Here is a 19,382-nt window from a genome sequence, read left to right as displayed (position 1 = left end):
TAACAACTAACAGTACCACTAACAGTACAACTAACAGTTCCACTAACAACTAACAGTACCACTAACAGTACAACTAACAGTTCCACTAACAACTATCAGTTCCACTAACAGTACCACTAACAGTACAACTAACAGTTCCACTAACAACTATCAGTTCCACTAACAGTACGACCAACAACTAACAGTTCCACTAACAACTAACAGTACCACTAACAGTTCCACTAACAACTAACAGTACCACTAACAGTACAACTAACAGTACCAATAACAGTACAACTAACAGTACCACTAACAGTACCACTAACAGTACCACTAACAGTACAACTAACAGTACCAATAACAGTACCAATAACAGTACCAATAACAGTACCACTAACAGTACCACTAACAGTACAACTAACAGTTCCACTAACAGCTAACAGTTCCACTAACAACTAACAGTACCACAAACAGTACGACTAACAACTAACAGTTCCACTAACAACAAACAGTACCACTAACAGTACGACTAACAACTAACAGTACCACTAACAGTACGACTAATAACTAACAGTACCACTTACTGCTAACAGTATCACTTACAACTAAAATACCACTAACAACTAACAGTACCACTAACAACTGAAATACAACTAACAGTTCCACAAACAACTAACAGTACCACTAAGAGTATGACTTACAACTAACAGTTCCACTTACAACTAACAGTACCATTTACAACTAAAATACCACTGACAGTTCCACTTACAATTAACAGTACCACATACGGTTACACAAAAAACTAGCAGTACCACTAACTGCTAACAGTACCACTAACAGATCCACTAAAACTAACAGTCTCACTAACTGAACAGCCAACTAACTGACAATACCATTAACATCTAACAGTACCACTAACAACTAACAGTATGACTAACATTTCCATTAACTGTACTACTAACAGTTCCACTAACAACTAACAATACCACTAACAATACCAGTATCTACTAACAGTACCACTATCAGAACCACTATCTACTAACAGTACCACTTTCAACTAACAGTACCACTAATAGTACCACAAACAACTAACAGTATCACTTACAACTAACAGAACAACTAACAGCTAACAGTACAACTAACAGCTAACAGTACAACTATCAACTAACAGTACCACTAACAACTAACAATACTACTATCAACTAACAGTACAACTAACAGTTAACAGTATCACTAACAACTAACAGTACTGTACAACTAACAGCTAACAGTACCACTAACAGTCCAACTAACAGTACCACTAACAGTACACTAACAACTAACAGTACCACTAAGAGCTAACAGTACCACTAACAGTACCACTAAAAACAAACAGTACCACTAAAATCTAACTGACCACTAACAGTTCCACTCACAGTTCCACTTTCAACTAACAGTACCACTAACAGTACACTAACAACAACAGTACCACTAACAGTTCACTAACAGTACCACTAACAGCTAATAGTACCACTAACAACTAACAGTACCACAAACAGTACCACTAACAGCTAATAGTACCACTAACAACTAACAGTACAACTAACAGCTAACAATACCACTAACAGTACCACTAACAACTAACAGTATTACTAACAATTCCACTCACAGTACCACTAACAGTACCACTCACAGTTCACTAACAGTACCACTTACAGTACCACTAACAGCTAACAGTACCACTTACAGTACCACTAACAACTAACAGTATCACTAACAGTTCCACTCACAGTACCACTAACAACTAACAGTACCACTTACAGTACCACTAACAACTAACAGTATCACTAACAATTCCACTAACAGTACCACTAACAACCAACAGTACAACTAACAGTACCACTAACAACTAATTGTACTGCTAACAGTACCACTTACAGTACCACTAACAGTAACACTAACTTTACTAACAACTAATAGTACCACTTACAGTTCCACTAACAGTAACACTTACAGCTAATAGTACCACTTACAGTTCCGCTAACAGTTCCACTAACAGCTAATAGTACCACTTACAGTTCCACTTACAGTTCCACTAACAGCTAATAGTACCACTTACAGTTCCACTAACAGTAACACTTACAGCTAATAGTACCACTTACAGTTCCACTAACAGCTAATAGTACCACTTACAGTTCCACTTACAGTTCCACTAACAGTTCCACTAACAGCTAATAGTACCACTTACAGTTCCACTAACAGCTAATAGTACCACTTACAGTTCCACTTACAGTTCCACTAACAACTAATAGTACCACTTACAGTTCCACTAACAGTAACACTTACAGCTAATAGTACCACTTACAGTTCCACTAACAGCTAATAGTACCACTTACAGTTCCACTAACAGTACCACTTACAACTAATAGTACCACTTACAGTTCCACTAACAGCTAATAATACCACTTACAGTTCCACTAACAGTAACACTAACAACTAATAGTACCACTTACAGTTCCACTAACAGCTAATAGTACCACTTACAGTTCCACTTACAGTTCCACTAACAGCTAATAGTACCACTTACAGTTCCACTAACAGTAACACTTACAGCTAATAGTACCACTTACAGTTCCACTAACAGCTAATAGTACCACTTACAGTTCCACTAACAGTAACACTAACAGCTAATAGTACCACTTACAGTTCCACTAACAGCTAATAGTACCACTTACAGTTCCACTAACAGTAACACTAACAGCTAATAGTACCACTTACAGTTCCACTAACAGTACCACTAACAGCTAATAGTACCACTTACAGTTCCACTAACAGTAACACTTACAGCTAATAGTACCACTTACAGTTCCACTAACAGTTCCACTAACATTCCACTAACAGTTCCACTAACAGCTAATAGTACCACTTACAGTTCCACTTACAGTACCACTAACAGCTAATAGTACCACTTACAGTTCCACTAACAGTACCACTAACAGCTAATAGTACCACTTACAGTTCCACTAACAGTACCACTAACAGCTAATAGTACCACTTACAGTTCCACTAACAGCTAATAGTACCACTTACAGTTCCACTAACAGCTAATAGTTCCACTTACAGTTCCACTAACAGTACCACTAACAGCTAATAGTACCACTTACAGTTCCACTAACAGTAACACTTACAGCTAATAGTACCACTTACAGTTCCACTAACAGTAACACTAACAGCTAATAGTACCACTTACAGTTCCACTAACAGCTAATAGTACCACTTACAGTTCCACTAACAGTAACACTTACAGCTAATAGTACCACTTACAGTTCCACTAACAGTACCACTAACAGCTAATAGTACCACTTACAGTTCCACTAATAGTTCCACTAACAGCTAATAGTACCACTTACAGTTCCACTTACAGTACCACTAACAGCTAATAGTACCACTTACAGTTCCACTAACAGTACCACTAACAGCTAATAGTACCACTTACAGTTCCACTAACAGTACCACTAACAGCTAATAGTACCACTTACAGTTCCACTAACAGTTCCACTAACAGCTAATAGTACCACTTACAGTTCCACTTACAGTTCCACTAACAGCTAATAGTACCACTTACAGTTCCACTTACAGTTCCACTAACAGTTAATAGTATCACTAACAGTACCACTAACAGCTAATTGTACCACTTACAGTTCCACTAACAGTACCACTAACAGCTAATAGTACCACTTACAGTTCCACTAACAGTACCACTAACAGCTAATAGTACCACTTACAGTTCCACTAACAGTTCCACTAACAGCTAATAGTACCACTTACAGTTCCACTTACAGTTCCACTAACAGCTAATAGTACCACTTACAGTTCCACTTACAGTTCCACTAACAGCTAATAGTACCACTTACAGTTCCACTAACAGTACCACTAACAGCTAATAGTACCACTTACAGTTCCACTAACAGTACCACTAACAGCTAATAGTACCACTTACAGTTCCACTAACAGTTCCACTAACAGCTAATAGTACCACTTACAGTTCCACTAACAGTTCCACTAACAGCTAATAGTACCACTTACAGTTCCACTTACAGTTCCACTAACAGCTAATAGTACCACTTACAGTTCCACTTACAGTTCCACTAACAGCTAATAGTACCACTTACAGTTCCACTAACAGTACCACTAACAGCTAATAGTACCACTTACAGTTCCACTAACAGTACCACTAACAGCTAATAGTACCACTTACAGTTCCACTAACAGTTCCACTAACAGCTAATAGTACCACTTACAGTTCCACTTACAGTTCCACTAACAGTAACACTTACAGCTAATAGTACCACTTACAGTTCCACTAACAGCTAATAGTACCACTTACAGTTCCACTAACAGTAACACTAACAGCTAATAGTACCACTTACAGTTCCACTAACAGTTCCACTAACAGCTAATAGTACCACTTACAGTTCCACTAACAGCTAATAGTACCACTTACAGTTCCACTAACAGTAACACTAACAGCTAATAGTACCACTTACAGTTCCACTAACAGTTCCACTAACAGCTAATAGTACCACTTACAGTTCCACTAACAGCTAATAGTACCACTTACAGTTCCACTAACAGCTAATAGTACCACTTACAGTTCCACTAACAGCTAATAGTACCACTTACAGTTCCACTAACAGCTAATAGTACCACTTACAGTTCCACTAACAGCTAATAGTACCACTTACAGTTCCACTAACAGCTAATAGTACCACTTACAGTTCCACTAACAGCTAATATTACCACTTACAGTTCCACTAACAACTAATAGTACCACTTACAGTTCCACTTACAGCTAATAGTACCACTTACAGTTCCACTAATAGTTCCACTAACAACTAATAGTACCACTTACAGTTCCACTAACAGCTAATAGTACCACTTACAGTTCCACTAACAGCTAATAGTACCACTTACAGTTCCACGAACAGTACCACTAACAGTTCCACTAACAACTTACATTACAACTAACATTACCACTTACAGTACTTCTAACAGTACGTCTAACAGTACCGCTTACAACTAACAGTTCCACTAACAACTAATAGTACCACTAACAGTACCACTAACAGTACTTATAACAGTACCTCTAACAGTACCGCTTACAACAAATAGTAGTGATGTGCCAATGATCGATTATAAGCGACAATTGATCAGAAAGGCCTACGTCGGCGACAATAGATGGTGAACCTTGAATAAGCGATTAAAAAAACAAGGAACATAACTGCTGCCGACTAATTTTCTTTTTCTGGCTAATGCCAGTTAATGTTGAAATGTTAAGGTATTACTAATTAAGTTATCTAGTCATATTCTTATCATGTCAGTATGTCACTACAGTACCTTTTTACAAAATTTCTTTATAATTTAATTGCTAAAGGATAAGTTTTTAACTTCTCATGTTTGTGGTTTAAAAGAGATTTTTAAAACATGTTACCGTTTACTTCTTACCATGCATGAATTTAGTTTTCTCAGTTTTCTGAAAGGATATACACACAAATGTATTCCTGTTAATCATATGGAATATTCAACTACTTGTTGTACCTGTGACTGACTGATCATTAAAAAGAAATTGATATATTTTTTATGTTTATTTTACACATGTATACAGTACTAAATGTAAGACAAAAATTAGTTCCTGTGGTCTCATGTTCTGTAATAGTAACTTGTAAAAACTTAAAGATAGTTGCGTTCTGAATAAATAATGTAATTTATACAAATAAATCTACAAACATTATTGTAAGGGAACATTGGTGCATAAAACTGGTGCATGTACTGTATCTGTATGCCTTAACTATCATGACCAAAGATAAATAAATAATTATTAATGATTAATAATCGATCATTGATCAATTTTAGAAACCGATTATCAATAGTAATTTTTCTGTCTGATTCCAAACACGAACTACTAGTACCACATACAACTAACAGTACTACTAACAATACCTCTAACAGTACCACAAACAACTTACAATTCCACTATCAGTACCATTATCTAATTATGCCAGCAAATAAACACACTGGCAAAGCTTGTGGTGGACAACTCCACTCCACACAACTCAGAGATCACAACATTACATACTGTCTGTGGCACTGAATAAATATTACTTTTGTAGAGGTTTATAGAGAAAGCAGAGTTGTAATTTAGCTCAATAGACAGCAATTTAGAGGCTAAATCCCATATGTGCTACAAGCTATTGAGAATATTGTTAGAGGCTAAAATCCTGTAAGTGCTACATGCCACCAGAAGATAGTGTTACACCCTTTGCACCATAAATATACCTATTCCTTTGACATATATCTGCCACACCGTGCTGTTAACTGTTCCAACGAAGGAATGGCGCACAACACGAATAAAACAATACGCTGCAATTTTATTAAATGTCCAACTTGTGCGTCTTTCACGGTTTGAGCTCCAGCTGCAGCTAAGATTTGATGCGCTACATTGCGAGGCAGGCATATCCTCCCACTTGGTGGTACCATCATACTCCCTAGATCTGTAGAAATCATGCAATTTATATAAAACATACCAGTGCTCCAGCTAAGCCCAAAAAGCAGAGTAGGGCACCCCATTGCCATTTTCCAGCATCCTGCTGCCTTTTTACTACACCCCGCTGTATACTTTTGTTTGACAGAGACAATTTTCAGAAATAAGTATAAAAATAAAAAATATAGGTACCGGTATATAATTATTACACATAAAAAATAGCAGATAAGGAATTTATAACAAACTATTTACTTAGTATTAAAGGTAATTACAACACATACACTATATGAATTGAGCATTGGCCATTGCAAGTGCCTGATTAAGGCCTATTTAATGAGCATCAAAAGTGTTCATTCTGAATGCAGTTAGGAATGGTTCAAGTGTGTGGGGACAGAAGAAGATTTTATCATATTTGGTACAAAAAGCATTCAAGTTTTTTTTCCAGAAAAGTCTGTTGACATTATAACTTTGTTTTTATGTCAAAATATCCCAGACTTTTTTAAATCAACCATGTCTGCTTGGTTCATGATGATATATTTTCAAATAAGAAAGATATTCAATAAAATTATGAAAAATAGTGGATTAAATTAATTTCCTGCATGGTTACAAAAATGCACATATCTTTGAAAATAGTAAGAAAAAATCTTAAAATAGCTGCAATCACCACAAAGCCTCAAGACATTGTTGATTAGGTAGAATTAACAATTTCGACACAAAAACATATTTATTTTTTATTAGTGCATTTCCAGAAAAATGTAAATGCTGTTTTATTGAAAATCTGATGAAATATTCTTTCGTAAAATTTGCTCAACTCCTAATTACAGCTACACATGTAGCACATACATGTACAACTATAAATAAATTATGCTTGCTAAATATTGAACCTTAAAAATAAACAAAACAAGTTTTTTTAAACATTTTAGTTTCAGTTCTTCAAGCAACTTTTGCACTGTGGAAGGCCCTTAATCGGTAGGTTAAAGTGAGAAGAATGCAAACTGTCCATGTACATTTTAGACTGTGCGCCGACCGTGCGTTCCTGTTATTTTGAAACCCGTAACTTTTAATACTCATTAAATTTACAGATCTAAAATTCATGCTGTCAATACAGAACACTTTGAATAAGATATTTATGAACTTTTAAAGCTGCACTCTCACAGATTTACCGTTTTGACAACTTTTTTATTTTTTGTCTTAGAAAGAGAAAAATTTTGCATAAATATCTGCAAACCAATGATATAAGACTGCTGACAAAAAATCAGATCACAGATTTTCATATTTCCGTTTGAAAATTAATGTTTTATGGCTTAAACTGTTACTAACGGTTTACGAAAAATGCATAAAACATCAATTTTTTAACTTAAATATGAAATTCTCAGTTCTGATTTTTTGTCAGCAGTCTTTTCTCATTGGCTTTCATGGATTTTCGCAAAAATTGGTTCGTTCTAAGACAAAAAAATAAAAAAGTTGTCAAAACGCTCAATCTGTGAGAGTGCAGCTTTAAAGGATTTAGACGAACAATATAGTAAATATGTAAGAAGTCCAAGTAATTCTGGATCATCCCTTGTATGGATGATTTCTGAGGGTATGAGCCTGCCTCTTCGGTAGTTTAAGTTCCATAGTGATAAATAAAAATATTGGTGGTGTGGATTATGATTGACAGACTATAGAATGATGATGACTTGATTTTAGATTCACTTGATTAAATGGGGAGGAGTTTAAGCTGCAATCATTCAATGATTCTAAAACTTGACTCCCTGAGCTCATTAGTAAACTCTGTCACAGTAGTATAATGAATTGCTTCTTCTTTCATTCTTTGAAAACAAAATTACACAGAAGATGTATTGCATGTATCTATTTAGGAGACGTACTGCGATTCACTTATTCTAAATTTGTAGATGTTGGTGTATTTAATACCTCGCAAATTTATACTGCATAGTCCAGTTTGTGAAGAGTGGGTGTTTAGGGTCGGGAACTGTGAACCAACAGCTCATGTCAAGCCGGTTGTTTGATAAGCATGTCAGGTTCTCTGGGGCTTGGGGGATATCTGAATAAAACAATCCTTTATACATGTTACATGGAAAGGATATATCTATATATATATATATTTATTTCACACCTTTTTAATTTCCATCTCAAATAATGCATTATTTAAACAGAAAATATTTGAACTGTAACAAGGTCACTGCACATTGTCTCAATGAGGACAACATTTGTACCAAGTAATATGGTAATCCATCAAAGCATAAGTAAGTTATAGCGTGAACACGAGCATGTGTACTCTGACCTTTAAATGTCTCACGTGACCTTGACCTTTGAGGTATGGACCTGGGTCAAAATCATTGCACATCGTCTCAATGAGGACAACATATGTACCAAGTAATATGGTAATCAATCAATGCATAAGTAAGTTATAGCGCGGACACAAGCATGTGTACTCTGACCTGTAAATGTCTCACGTGGCCTTGACCTTTGAGGTATGGACCCGGGTCAAGGTCACTGCACATCGTCTCAATGAGGACAACATTCGTACCAAGTTATATGGTAATCAATCAATGCATAAGTAAGTTATAGCGCGGACACAGGCATGTGTACTCTGACCTTTAAATGTCACACGTGACCTTGACCTTTGAGGTATGGACCCGGGTCAAGGTCACTGCACATCGCCCTAATGAGGACAACATTTGTACCAAGTAATATGGTAATCAATCAATGCATAAGTAAGTTATAGGGCGGACATGAGCATGTGTACTCTGACCTTAAAATGTCATGCTTGACCTTGACCTTTGAGGTATGGACCCGGGTCAAGATCACTGCACATCATCTCAATGAGGACAACATTTGTACCAAGCAATATGGTAATCAATGAATGCATAAGTAAGTTATAGTGTGGACACCAGCATGTGTACTCTGACCTTTAAATGTCTTGACCTTTGAGGAATGGACCCCGGGTCAAAGTCACTGCACATAGTCTTAATGAGGACAACATCTGTACCAATTAATCCATCCATGCATAAGTAAGAAATAACCCGGACACGAAATGTTACAGCCAGACGGATGGACAGACGGACGGACGGACGGACGGTGTGATTTTAATATGCCCACCTTTGGGGGCATAAAAATAGATAAAAGGAGTGTAATTCAGGAGAATGACAACAATCTTTTGGGTAAATAATCACTGATAATCATTTGAAACCAACTTCGCCACCAGAACTTATATTATAAGTGTAAATTACATGAAGATGATATACCACAGGACTCAAGTTTCAATTTTATTAATGTTTTGAATGTATTAACTTAATATTTTAAGAGCATGTAAAAATTCCAACTCACTTAAGTTTAATATAAACATTTGTAAATTTAAAGTCTTACTTTTGATGTTATATAAACCTGTAAAGTTTTTGCATGTACATGTAGCCATTATTTCCACATATTACAAATGTAGGTTTCCCACATTTGACATAGAAAATTTATTCAAACATCAAAAGAAAGAAATAATTAATATTACTGGTTCTCTATTAAATTTACGTGGAAAATACATGGACGCACAACCCTCCCCTTTCTGGTTTCCTTTAAAATTGCCATTAATTTGTCTTGCTAATATCACAGACTTATAAACAATGATGAGCTTTGTGCTGAAATGCATGAATTCTTTTTTTCATGCATTATAAGTTATAGCCACCAATTGTTGGCTGTTCCAATCCAGTCCATTATTTGAGGAGGTTTTTCCTGATTGTCTCCAGAAGAAAAAAATCTCAGTCCATAGGAAATGTCAAAGTTTGAACAGATTTAACTTAAATAACTGCAAAGTTCACCTTTATTTAAATGCCGGAGATGATCGCAATTAATGTTCATACATATTTTCAAACTCGTTAATAAAAAGTTGATAAAGTTTATGTTTCTTCGGCCTTAAAAAAAGAATACTTTTGGTAAGGGGTTAAGGGTTACTCGACCCTTCCTACGACATACGTGCCAGCCGAACCGTTTTTATAGTCAGTTGGTACAAAAATAATTATAATTAAGTGTGTTTAAATATGTAGTTCAAAGCCTTACTACATAAGATTACTTTAACACAGTATTCTCCAATTATGAAAATAACATTCTTGTATGTCAAGCTTGATATCTCTTTTTTAAGAAAAGCCTACCTACCCTACCTGTTATAAATAAGGATGTAACCCTAACCAAACTTATTTTTTGGCCTTCAAGGCCAATTGCCTCATTTGAATGAAATATTTCATACCTGCAACGATGACTTGTTTGAATCCATGGATAGCACTTGAGTTGTTATAGTGACATGTGTACATCCCACTGTCAGACAAAGAAACATTGTAGATGTCCAGGGTCAAGGTCATATCGGACTCATTGGGATGGAACTTTCCATTCATTATTGTCGTATTATTTCTTCTGATACTGATTTTGTTAACATTATAAATGTTATAAACAGGTGTGCTGTTCTGTGATGGCGCTGTAGACACACCGTCTGTGACCAAACTTTCTGAGGTCATACTTTCACCTTGACCCTCAGAGGTCGTTGTATCATAGTGACCTTCACCCCTAAAGGAACAGTTCAACTCAAGATTAGACCCTGTTAGCAAATACTGGTCCATCTCTGGCATCATAATGAGTTCTGAAAGGAAAGACATACTGTGCAAATCTATATGCTGCAAAAGTCTCAAACAACAGAAATATTCAGCAGCTTAGACTCTGACCTTGGTTTCCAGTTAAATAAATGATTTGCTCTACCAGTAGACAGTCTCTCCAGAGCATGTCTTTCTCTGCCTATTGTCAGTCATCTGAAGGCTAAATTAATGCCTTAATGCCAGCAATGGTGCAAAACAAGAGATGCAATAACAGTGTGGTCAATCACATGATTTGTGATGTCATATTTGGATATCTGGTGTAAAAAGCGACTCAATTCAAAAATGAAAATCACTCTAACTTCTTCATTTTCTTATCAATATTAATGACACAGTGTGCAGTATAGGGGAAAGCATACACTGCATTCGGTTACTGAGACCCTGTACATTGTATAGTTTGGTGTGTTTGATATTTGCGCTCCCGTAACAGGAGTTCCTTTATGGGACAAGCATTGGACTGGTGCATTTACCACCTGCCAAAATTATTTTTTTAACCCGACTGGTGCATTTCAGTCAGAATTATTTGCTTGATTACATAATAGATAAAGCACTGCATATGTATGTGAAATAAGGAATGGTAAAATGTTACCTATGTCAGGGCTTTTCAGCCCATTTTGAAAAAAAAAAAAAAGACCCTAGACCTTTTGGCAAAATTTGCGTCGCGAAATATGCCAAAATTGGGAAATTTTACAGTTTAAGCTTCTCAGCCTTCTGCGAACAAGGAAATTATAAAATACTAAATTTCTTTTCCCTTTCAAAGACCTAAGGCTGAAATATCAAACCTTGGGTGTTAATATCTATTGCAACAAATCAGATCATATTTCATACAAATCTCTGATGTGATGAAAACCAATGAATTCTGAATTCAATTATCCTCAGAACTTTACATCACATAATGTATTAGGATGTTGAATGATCAAGTACAGGTAAAAAGAATTTAAAACCCCCCACATTTTTGTGGTTACAATTGAATGGGGCATTAACATTGAATAAAGTTTCAAATTCAGTAGAATCCATCCAGTGACTATCAAGTTATTGTCTAAAAAAAAAGGCAATAAATTTACCATTTAAATTAAAGGGGCTGTACTCTGTATGATAAAATAGCAAAAAAAAAGAAGAAAATTGTCGAAAACTGACATAAACTTGGCATCTATGTATACAATGCATTCAAACTTACTAACTGAAGTACCAAATAGTTTACAATTTATTTAAGTTTAGCAGTTTTTCTGATTTTTTCATTGAAAAAGATTACTGGGTATGTCTACCAGGTAGAATTCATTTCTTATGCATGATTGGCTAGTCGGTGTTATCACGTGATATTACTGAGGTAGCTGTATAGCTTAATTATGTCACACAAGTAGAGTAAGCCGTTGTAGATAAGTGGATAAGAAGCTGGACTGCAATTTTGGCGACACGGAACCCGGTCTCCGACACAATTTTATTTTTACATTTAGGTATTTTTTTTTACAATTATGATATCAAAGCGTAACACATTCTATTAGATAATTGTCCTGAGATACTTACAGAAAAAACTTTTTTTGTTGCCAATCTGGTGTACAGTCCCTTTAAAACTTTTTCTTATGCATGACTGTGGCATATGAAATAAATACTTTCAAGATGTATATTTCCCATAAAAGAAATGTCGTTTTCATGTGGATGGTCAAGCAAAACTGTTGGATTTTCCTTTTTTTGTCTATTTAAATGAATAATCTTATTCAACATCTAAGTATGTCATTGTTTTGCATAAATTCATCACTAGTTTTTAAGTAAGGCTCTGAGAAAAAAAATAAAGTCCAGTATATTAAATATGTAATTAGCTAAAATTTATATGAATGGTAATTTAGTAAATTGAATGATCTAACATTTCTGTTCCTGAATATTTCAAAATAGGGTGATAAATCAGTTATGCATGACTTACACAACATAAAATCAAAGAAAAGTCTTACCTGGAGAAACTACCGTGACAACAGCCAGTGCCAGCCAGGTAAAAAATTCTCGTCTTACAGCCATTCCTCCTGGATTCCGAATAAACAGAACACACTTCAGTCATCAGATGCATTGTAAGTCCTTCATAATCTCCATCTACAGCAGCAATACTTCTGTAAATTGAGAGTCACAGTTTAATTCGGCTGAATATGAGAAAAAATGCGACAAAATACCTGTCATCATATTTCATCAAGTGAAGTATTTCATCAACACAGCCCGTAATAATTTTGGCGATAATCTGAAATGGTGCCTTCTAGTGTAGTTTTTATGCTAATTTTTATGTGCCTGGACAGGAAAGGTGATATTAAGGAATTTTAAAGAAAGATAGGGCTTTAGAGGAAATTTAAGCTGCTGAAAAGTATTAAATAGTATAATCATCATATAAACGATGTCACGTTGAGGTTTTAGTCTCAGATTACGCTTCTCAGGTTTCTTTTATTTCAAGATCATGCTTATGGGATCAAAAAAGTTTATGAAAGTGCCGTTTTCACTCAAAATACTACCGGTACCATTTTTCTCATTCAATCAGTGCTGCAGCCAGGATTTGCGAAGAGCAAGGTGCTAGGTCAGAAAGGGCACTTTTGATGTGCATTGAATGATCCTTAAAGGGGCACTTGCAAGGGTCAATGTTCGATTCTTAAATAGTGTCATAAATACCTTCGCTGTTGATCTTGACTTAGTGTCGAAATTATGTACCAGTATATTTATTATTTTTCTGAAAATTGACTTTTTCAAACTAAAGGGCAAAGCCGGGTGTAGTAAAATGAAGCAGGGTGCTGGAAAAGGGCAGCCGGGTGCCACACTAAGCTATTCAGGCCTAGCTGGACAGGAGCTCTGTCCATTGTTGGTAAAATATTTATATATTGTAAAATGTATATATAAGTTTCTTAAGTTCATGTTGTTGCTGTATCTATTCATGCAAGCCTTCATGGTAAAAATGGTTTAACCACATTAAATATTCATCTATGTGATTATGTATTTTAAATCCATAGAGAAAAAACTCACAACCTCGCACCAGCGCTCTCTGTTGTTGATTTATGAGTTGAATAGGGGCATAACTAAACTTTTTTAAACCAGAGTTATGGGCCTTGCTACACATGTGGCTATTGACTCACACCATACATACTAAAACAGACCTATTTACCACGTATGTGGTACTAAGTGAGTTTCATTTAATTAAAAATTCACCCCACTGATTTTTTCTAACACATTTTGGGGTTTTGCCACATTCCAATGCTAAAACATACTTTTTTCCTGATGTGAAAACTATTTTTGAATGGAAGAGTTTGTGTATTCAGGAAGCAAATTTCATAACATTCCTTTACCTTTTCTGTATATGTTTTAAAGCATTGTTGTTCATTATTAGATTAAATTTCTAGGCAAAATTTGAATTCCAAATTTTAGTCAAATGATGCATTTTTTCCTACTCTGAAAGGGGCAAAATTGGTTAGATAAGAAAGAGTTTTCTCCCACCACAAATTAGTAGATCCAAATATTTGGCCATGGTGGAAATCTTTCTCTTGTCCACGGGCATAGATAATACCTATATTGAACTACTTTTTAAATGTCATCGCGCAATTACCTCCCTTGTTGAAGACCGTTGTCTGTAGCACAATGCAACTTTGAGGCAATAAATAAAATCCAAATTAATCAATTCTTGCTTCAAATTGCACCAATAAAAGGTGTTCACGCTTCATTCAAGAAATAATGCTGCACTCTCCTCAGAACTATTTGAAAAACGATTTGACTATTTACATATTTTGAATCACTGCGCGCATACATCAATGACAACCACAAATTATTAGATATCTTTACGCGAATTATTTTCACTACGCACAAAAGAGTCATCCGGCGAAAAAAAACAAACTCTTTTCTGTTAGTCTGAGGTGGGAGAAAAAGCATTTACGTAAGATTGGATCATCACAACCCTCGCACACGGTGTTCTAAGAAAAATCGGTAAACCCCGTTTCCGCAAAACACCATACACTCGGGTAGGAATGAACCTATCTTACACGAGCGGCAATGGAAGATACTTAAAATCTTACTTGATTAATTAAGAAGGTTTAATTGTTAGTAGCCCATTTATAAGGTTGCAATGTAATACACTGATCTGTATTTTTGCTGAGACATTGACTTAGGGATTAAAAGAATCGTTGGTCGTTTGATATCTTAGGAAATTAAAAGAATCCCGTTTGGAAAGTCTATTATTATAGTCTAATCACGGACATATAAACCATGGACTGGTTACTTCAGCACGTGTTTATACTAGCTAGTTAATACGGACTATTGCATCTGAAATATATGCAAACCCAGAAAATATAATAACTTGCCCTACTTATAATTCTAACTATAATGGAGTAATATGAATACTAAGGAGCATATTTTTCGGTTAAATAATCACTTATGAAATCATGATTATAATAAACTTCACCGGTATGTCTGTGTATTTGAAGCGAAGTATTGCATTCAAAATCTGATTCACTGTATCATTATCATTATCAGTCAGTGGACAAAACATTGCATTGGATTCTCCAAATCCGATTTAGCATTATTTCATTCGGGATCAAGCCCCAATATCACACAAAATATTCAAGTCAAACCTAAATCCTAAATCAGTTTACTAAATATTCCAAATTTTACATGTTTTACATGCTGAGGCGGAGTGAATCCATAATTGTGCTAGGGGGGTTCTGGGGCATGCCCCCTCGGAAATGTTTGAAAACATGGTGCAATCTGTTGTATTCTGTGCGTTCTGAGGTGCATTATTTAGTACTAAAAATGGGCAGTTTTAGGGCCATGTTGTCAAGTACGCACACTGCAACTTGGGCTGATTAAAAAAAAAAAAGTAGTCAAAATCATGTGGAATCAGCCGCGAACTCGCGTATAGGCAGCTACGGCCCTGACATGTATTTTCCCATTAAATGTGTTGATAACAGGAAGTGATCAATATTTCAAAGAAAACTTACTTTAAATAAAGCAGAAATACACTTAAACAATGAATTGTTCTTAAATGCATTTTTGGCTGTAGAATATTTTTTCCCTTGGAATTTTGACCAAAGGCATTTATCAAGATATTCTGTGGTAAAATGTGCTTTTAAAAGGTGTTTAACATATATGATTTTTAATAACTTGTGATGCTTTGTGAAAAAAATAAGTAGAGACATTTGACTTGACTATGTTCGTGATATTGGGCATTGGTTATTTCGTAACCTTTCCCTTTCGTAAAATGTTTTCCCATCTTGGTCAATTCGTAACCATTGTGTAGGTCAATTCGTAATCGTTTGGAAATCTATTGGTCATATCGTAACCGCTAAATGAGGTGATAAGTCATTCGGAACACCTCGGCGATTTTTCATCGAAAACAACTTCGGATGTATGCCAGTATAACAGTTGAAGCAGTTCGTAAAAAGTTAAATAATATTATTAATTCATTATAGTGTTTTAACTTGTATTTTGTATTAATAAGTTTAAATTTACTGCCAGCGAAGTGCATTATTGATTCTCGAAAGTAGGGCCATTAAGTTTAATTACAAAATTGAAATAACTACGCGATCTTCTTGCAGCGTAGTTAAATGTAAAGATTTCTGACATTGTAAACTGTCCATTTATTCGACGAAAAAATGGCCGAGGTGTTTCGAATGGGTGATAAGCGTGTCATTTATCACTTGTAAATGAGAACGGTGCGGCATTCCTCAAAATAGCGTAACTCCATTGAGCGGTGTCATTTTATATTTGAATTATTTAGAAACATTTTTTTCCCCAAGAAAACCGACACATTCGGAACTCCTCGGCCATTTTTATCGAAAACAACCTCGGATGTATGCCGGTACGTCATGTAGAAGTAGTTCGTAAAATTTTGAATTATGTCATTAATTAAATGTAGTGTTTTAGCTTGTATGAGCTGATTTAAGTTTAAATTGATTGCCAGTATAAAGTGTATTATTGCAAACATAGATTCCCAAGAGTAAATTCATTAAGTTCAACTGCTAAATTAAATTATTACGCGATCTACTTGCAGCGGACTTATAGTTAACTGATTTCTGAGAGTGCAACCAGCCAGGAGCTCCGAATGAATACGTACCAACGAAATCAGGTGACGCAAAAAACAGACTAAGATTCTCATACTATTTCCCGGTCTCTCCCATATTATCCGGTCTCCTAAATCCCAGTTCATACTTATGGCTTCAGGCAACGGATTGTGTTGTCGATGTTCGGTAAAAACATAATATTGAAATCTGGGAGTTTGTTATTGGTCCCAGTTCAAAATGATCTAAGAAATGAAGATACAGAAACTTTCCGATAAAAGTACGGAAATCTACATGAAATCCAATTTAGGTGAAGTGAAATCCACCCAGAACACATACATTATTAACAAATACTTGTAAAAGATATTGCGATAAATGCCATTTTCCTTTTTTTTCTCGGAACCGTCGAAAACATGAGACCGTTAAAAACACAGGCGCAATGAACTTACATCAAGTATGTGAACATGTCAAGGACTTACGCTTCTTTAGCTTTCTAAATCACCCTTGGAACTTAAATTTTGCCCAATCCAAACCTTTTGCCGACAACTTAATTTCGAACACTGTTTAAAACCGTACGCTAGTACAGGTCCCCTGGTCACAAGAGCTTATTTCACAAAATGTCCATAGAGCCCAGGCAGGTTCCATTCTGTACATGTCCTAACACATAAAATTTTAGATATACACTATATTGTCAACTGTGACTGTAGCTGTTGTGTGTGATTATTATAAATACGAGACATTCGTGTGCATTGCCATCAGGTTAGATGAAAACAGTAGACATTATTGCATGTCATTTGCTTTGAAAAATAATACTTGAAAATCGAACAGAAAGTACGAACCTAGGGTGTCCATCACTTCTGGGAGCAGGAAGAAGTGAGAAGACACGACGCAATAATAATTAAGTCATCCGGAATATGTTGTCGCTTGATTTGACCACTGATAACACTGATTCAGCAGATAACACGCGCTAATTAATTCACTGATTCAGTGGATAACACGCGCTAGTTAATTTACAGCGGTGCATTATCGAGTGACAAGCGAAGGCCTTCACAATAATCGCCATGCTTTCTGATGATTATTTAAAACGTTACTTTAAAATCTGTACACCGATATAAAGTTTGAAAAATGATACATTTCAGAAGATTAAACCCATCTACTGTAACGACCGGGTTAAAATTGCCACTAAGTAAAACTGGAAAAATGGACTGTATATACGTCCGGGTGCTTGAAAGTTTTTCAAAACAGGAATGCACCCCTTACAATAGCCGTAATTACTTATTGTACCATATTAAATGTGGTATTTTTACAATTTGACACCGATATAAAGCTAGGAAAAATATATTATATATTCAAGTAGATCAAAACAAAATTAGTGTATTTGTCCCAGATCACATTTAAGCAAACTGTAAATATCACTTTACAATTCATAGTGATCCATTTCATCTCTTGAACTAGACTGGTACCCTACGATACTTTTCCCTGGGGTGTTTTAACATGGGACGTTTTACTTGTAAATCGCTAAAATATTTCATAAATGGAGTTATATGGTATGCCGTAAAACATTTCAAAATAATTTTATGTAGTCAAGAAAGATATACCTTGAACAGCCACATACAAGTAATTAAACTCTACACAGATACGACTCAATCAATTGAACATGCAAATGGATTATACCTGTCGTTCACAACCAGTTTGACACTCCCCGCGAAAGGAACGGGTACGGATCTCGAAGTTCTGAAGCTGCAAATTTTGTTTCGATTAATTTCGACTAGTTATAACATAAGAACGACAGTTAGGCCTGAACAGACAGAAAATGGGTCCACGTGGTAAGCAAAATGAACTTTCATCAGATGAGATTGAGGCGATCGCCAAGAGTGTGCCCAAAAAAATGGAAGCTAAATTAGACCTAATTGAAAGCAAGCAGGACATGATTAGTGATTCTTTCAAAGATTTTGAAAAGTTACCAGAATTTGAAAAGTCCAAAAGTAATATTCGTGTTGCTAGGTACCGTGATGATGCTCTTGAGCTATAATCTCGGAGGGAAAACATCAGGTTGCATAATGTCAAAGGAAATGAGAAAGAAAATTTACTTGCGGTTGTATTGAGTATCGTTAATGCGGCCAAGTCATTCAAGGACAACGAAGATACCCCAGATGTCAGTCCTGTTGATCTTTTTATTAAAAAAAAACATAAGCGTTTGCCATCGTGTAGGCATTAAAGCCCATGGAAAAAATAATG

At 35.5% G+C, this 19,382-nt stretch overlaps 1 protein-coding gene across 3 annotated transcripts in view; it reads right to left on the bottom strand.

Moving 5' to 3' along the window:
* LOC128213081 (uncharacterized) overlaps positions 1–18,459 on the bottom strand; it is a 46,222-nt gene extending 27,763 nt beyond the window's left edge. The window contains exons 1-5 of one of the 3 annotated variants that reach the window (XM_052918604.1): positions 17,984–18,459; positions 13,080–13,232; positions 10,737–11,123; positions 8,414–8,543; positions 6,295–6,509 (exon numbers count right to left, since the gene is read on the bottom strand). In XM_052918604.1, coding sequence (XP_052774564.1) covers positions 6,295–6,509; positions 8,414–8,543; positions 10,737–11,123; positions 13,080–13,143 — 796 coding nt within the window. In that variant the 5' untranslated portion in view covers positions 13,144–13,232; positions 17,984–18,459. Of the gene's footprint in view, positions 1–6,294; positions 6,510–8,413; positions 8,544–10,736; positions 11,124–13,079; positions 13,233–17,983 lie in introns of those variants that run through there. The other 2 variants (XM_052918603.1, XM_052918605.1) reach the window with 2 other exon arrangements.
* Between the last annotated feature and the right edge of the window lie 923 nt (positions 18,460–19,382).

Source organism: Mya arenaria, chromosome 13, assembly GCF_026914265.1.
Source record: "Mya arenaria isolate MELC-2E11 chromosome 13, ASM2691426v1".
NCBI lineage: Eukaryota > Metazoa > Mollusca > Bivalvia > Myida > Myidae > Mya > Mya arenaria.
Note: the sequence above shows the minus strand (reverse complement) of the source record. Positions and strands in the feature narration are given on the sequence as shown.